This window comes from Pyxicephalus adspersus, chromosome 2 (genome assembly GCF_032062135.1).
Source record: "Pyxicephalus adspersus chromosome 2, UCB_Pads_2.0, whole genome shotgun sequence".
Classification (NCBI taxonomy): Eukaryota; Metazoa; Chordata; class Amphibia; order Anura; family Pyxicephalidae; genus Pyxicephalus; species Pyxicephalus adspersus.
In genome coordinates, this window is record NC_092859.1 from 147,700,627 (window position 1) to 147,704,632 (window position 4,006).

The 4,006-nt window shown below is 39.9% G+C and overlaps 1 protein-coding gene across 1 annotated transcript in view; it reads left to right on the plus strand.

Moving 5' to 3' along the window:
• Positions 1-4,006, plus strand: part of WDR93 (WD repeat domain 93) — a gene marked incomplete at its 3' end in the record, with an annotated part of 29,899 nt that overhangs the window by 19,219 nt on the left and 6,674 nt on the right. Inside the window, 2 exon segments of the mRNA XM_072402722.1 lie at positions 3,721-3,855; positions 3,948-4,006. Of these exon segments, the coding sequence (XP_072258823.1) occupies positions 3,721-3,855; positions 3,948-4,006 (194 nt within the window).

Below are 4,006 nucleotides of genomic sequence, written 5' to 3' on the forward strand. Positions count from 1 at the left end.
TAGGAGAGATAGGATTGGCTTGTAGTTTAGCTAAAAAGCAATATTGTCTTGTAATGGCCACTGTGTAACACTTGAGTGACATGAGTTTCTCAACATAAAAAGATGTCTGATAGCATACAGTAAAAAGGAAGATTTGATGAGAGAGAGAGAGATCTACAAACTATCAAAAGCTGTGTAAAAAACTTAGTGCAGTCTAGGGGTTCTATTTATGTATGATTCCCTTGTTAATTCTCTCTAGATTCGTTCATATTTTTTGTTTATACAGTACAGTTTTGTATACAGATAGCATTCCTATTCCTATTGCGACCGCACTTTTGAGATTGTCCACTAGGCGGCAGAACGATTCTCATTGTTTTAATAGGAACTGAAATGAGACGTTTAGAGAAATTCGATCATCCGTCATTGAATTTCAGACAAATTCATGGAGGAATAAATTATAAATAGAGACCTAGGTGTTCAGCAACGATTATTCCACCAACAAATACATTTTATAGTTGCATTATGAATAAATAAGATCTGTGGATTTAATATGCTGGTACTAGATGTACCAAGATGAATGCAGACTATTTTAGTAAAAAAGCTTCATGTAAACAGCAAAAAGAACTTTTTGATTGCTAGCAGGCAATGCCTAGAGATTTAAAATTCTTCTAGATTTACTATTTCTAGTTCTAGACTAATTCCTTTACAATACAATGAGACTACCAGCACAATATAAACATATAAAATGGTTTGTAATGTTTTGACGAAAGGGGAGGGGATGTTGCAATCATTTTTATATAAATAAAGTTTGTAATATTTTAGCACTCTGGTCTTTGCAGCGCTAGGTCCCATGTTCAAATCTCAGCCTTGACAGTATCTGCATAGAGTTTGCAGGTTCTGTCTGTGTTTGCATGGGTTTCTTTCTACAATCCAAAAACATGCCATTAGGTTAACTGGCTTCCCCTAAAATTGACCTTTGACTGTGGTAATGACATATGACTATGGTAGGGACATGGTAGGTACATCAGATAGTGAGCTTCTTTGAGGGACAGCTAGTGACATGACTATGGACTTTGTACAGCGCTGTGTAATATGTCAGCACTATATAAATACTGTGTAATAATAATAATATGTTCACAGATCACAATATGTTCACTGGAAACACATAGAAATGAAGAAATGTGCATACAACACAATACAGTTGTAATATGCTATGTAAGGTGCTCTGCTGCTACTTTGAACATTGGTTGCCCAGGAAGTTTGAAGAATGGTCAGATGTCACTTCAGCTATTACAAAACATCATAGGACCCAAAACTTTAAAAAGCAATCAGAAATGTGATGCATTTATTTTCAGGAGATTTCTGCTTTTCACAAATCTTTGATTTATAATCAGCTATTTGTGTACCACACTGTAAAAAATATACAGCGTGTGAATCAAAGCTTAGGGGTGAAGGACTAGTTAGTGGGCTTTGAAAAATGGCAGCAGCAATACATTTGAGAGCAGTCATTTGCTGTTACCATGTCAGCGTAATTCACTTATAAATAAAAAAACCTGTATATTAGCAATGGTTCTATCTTTCATGTGTCACTTAGATATTTTAGTCTTTCTAGCATTGATTTTCACTCCCTAAGGTCCTGAACTTTATCTTACACCAATATCTCCAAGGCAGGATGGGATTTATTACACTAGATTTAATTTCAGGGTTTCTTTTCTCTTCTTTTTCTTGTAAAAACTCTGTAGGAAGAAACAGAAACTGTTAATGATTTGGTTTATCCAGTGGGATCTTTTTCTGCGCCTATTTGTCACACCATAACCTTAATTTTGAAGCTGCAATAATCAAGGAAGACATTGTATATTTGTTTCCTATTCCTTTAGGGCTAGTGTCATACTTAACTCTTCCTTGCTAAAGCGCAGGCACCTCTCTCCTGCGCATGTGGGCAGTTCTGACCCTGGGCTGCTCTCTCAAGTTTTATCAGTTTCACCCATCCTGCCGACTAATCAGGAAAAAGCCTCTTTATCATCCCTGGGTATTTAGCTAGCTCAGACACAGCACTCAGCATTCGTGCAGTGTGTCATCATGGGTGCTGAGCATCCTAAATCTGCTAAGCATTTCCTCTACACCCATTGGTTAATTCAGTGCTTTTCCCTGTCCAGCTCCTGTGTTAACCCCTTGTTGCACAGTCTGTTGTTTCGCTGGCAGTTCCCTTGTCTTGTTCAAGTGTTCCTCTGTGTCTGTGGATATCCCTGTGTCTGCAGTGGCGCCGCGTCACCGGTCTCTATTTCCTGGAACCCTGGTACTTGACCCCTGGCTTGTTCCTGACCTTTCTTGCTTGCTGTGTGCCTTAACTCCGGCCCTCCTTGACAATTCTTCCGCGAGTAATATGGTACTGTGCATCATCCTGGCCACCCTGGTGTGCCAGAGGTCTGCAACCTGGCAGTAACCAGCAGCGCATCATCCTCACTACTAGAGGCTTTGGAAAAGACCTGGTTGACGTGTAGATTCTGCACCTTGGCTCTTCTTAAGGCTCACACAACTCCTGTGCAAGCCGTAGCGCCCCCTATACGTTCTGTCTCTAGACGCTCTTATCTAAAGCATAACTTTCACTTACATTTACCGGTAAACATCCTTCAATCCCTCTGAGCCCAGAGGGCCCTGTGCTGACTTGGCTTTCATCTCCTTTCAGGCTCTGGATGGAACATAAAACTTTTCCATCTTCTTTTATTGGGGTTCTTCTTTGTCACCCGAATTAAGACTGTGCAGGTGCAAGATCAGGTGACATGTCACATGTAAAAAAAAAAGGAGTGCTGATCTCATTGCACATGTGATAGGGCCCTTTTTTTGTTTAATATAGCAAAGCCCCTAATGATGCGCAGAAGGAGCAGCCCACAGCCTCCAGGGATATGTGACACAAGTACCACTGTGGCAGCAAAAACGAAAAGGGTGGGGACCTCCCCAAAAATTAAATAAAAGTAATAAAATATAAAAAAAAACAAAAAAAAAATATTTCCCTTATGAGGGATAGCAAACCCTTTATATAATGGTAAAAATGTTTAGGAATATGTTTTGGAACTGTTGGTGGTTAAAATCTGCATTCTGTTCTGAGTAAGCCTGGAAAGTCTACAAAGAAAAATAAATAGCTCACAGATTAGACATTTTGTTGTCAGCCATTTAAAATCAGATTGAATTTATTTGCGCACATTAAAGCGAACCTAGAGGGTAGACATCCCTTTTATTTAAAGAAAAATATTTTTATTTGCAACACCCTTTTTTTTTAAGAGTGCAGCACCTCCCCTTTCTGTCTTGATTGCCGAAGAATGGGAGCGGAAAGCCTACCGGGATACCTACGTCACGCATCCCGGGCTCTTGGCTGCTCCTTCTGCACATGCCTGAGTTAGGGAGCCCTTTATTTAATGGTAATCTTTTTCCCCATCTACGTCATCCAATCTCGACCCTGCACAGTGTGAGATCCGGTGAAGTAGGAACAAGAACCCGAAAGAAGAGAGAAGAAGATGTCAGCGCCAGGCTGAAGACGGATACCCGGACGACGTGGGACCCAAATGAAGAAACCTCCCGACGGATTGACAGATCTGTGGGATTATAGGTAAGTGTGTTTTTTAATGTTGAGTTTAGTTCTGCTTGAACCTTGGCACCTTTTTCCGGCTTACATCAATGTATTTCATCTCTTTTACCCATTTCGTTGAAGTAATTTTTATTTACAATGACATTTTTGCCTTTCAGATGCTGACGTAAAAGCTGATATTGTGTGGCCATGTGCTGCTCCTATTAACTTCTCAGTGGTCAGTTCTTGCACCTCATACCTAGCTCTCGCTCTTGAAAATGAAACACTTGCAGTATGGGACATAAAGTACTCTGGTAAGTATTTCCCCTGCATTTTTCTTGCTTTAAAGTTGCTTATTATAAATGACATACTTGTATACTAGTATGGCATTTTTTTTTCTTCCCAGGTTTTCCATTAGCTGTGGTTGCCCTCCCGGAGGGACGGAATATAGGTAGTCTCCATTTC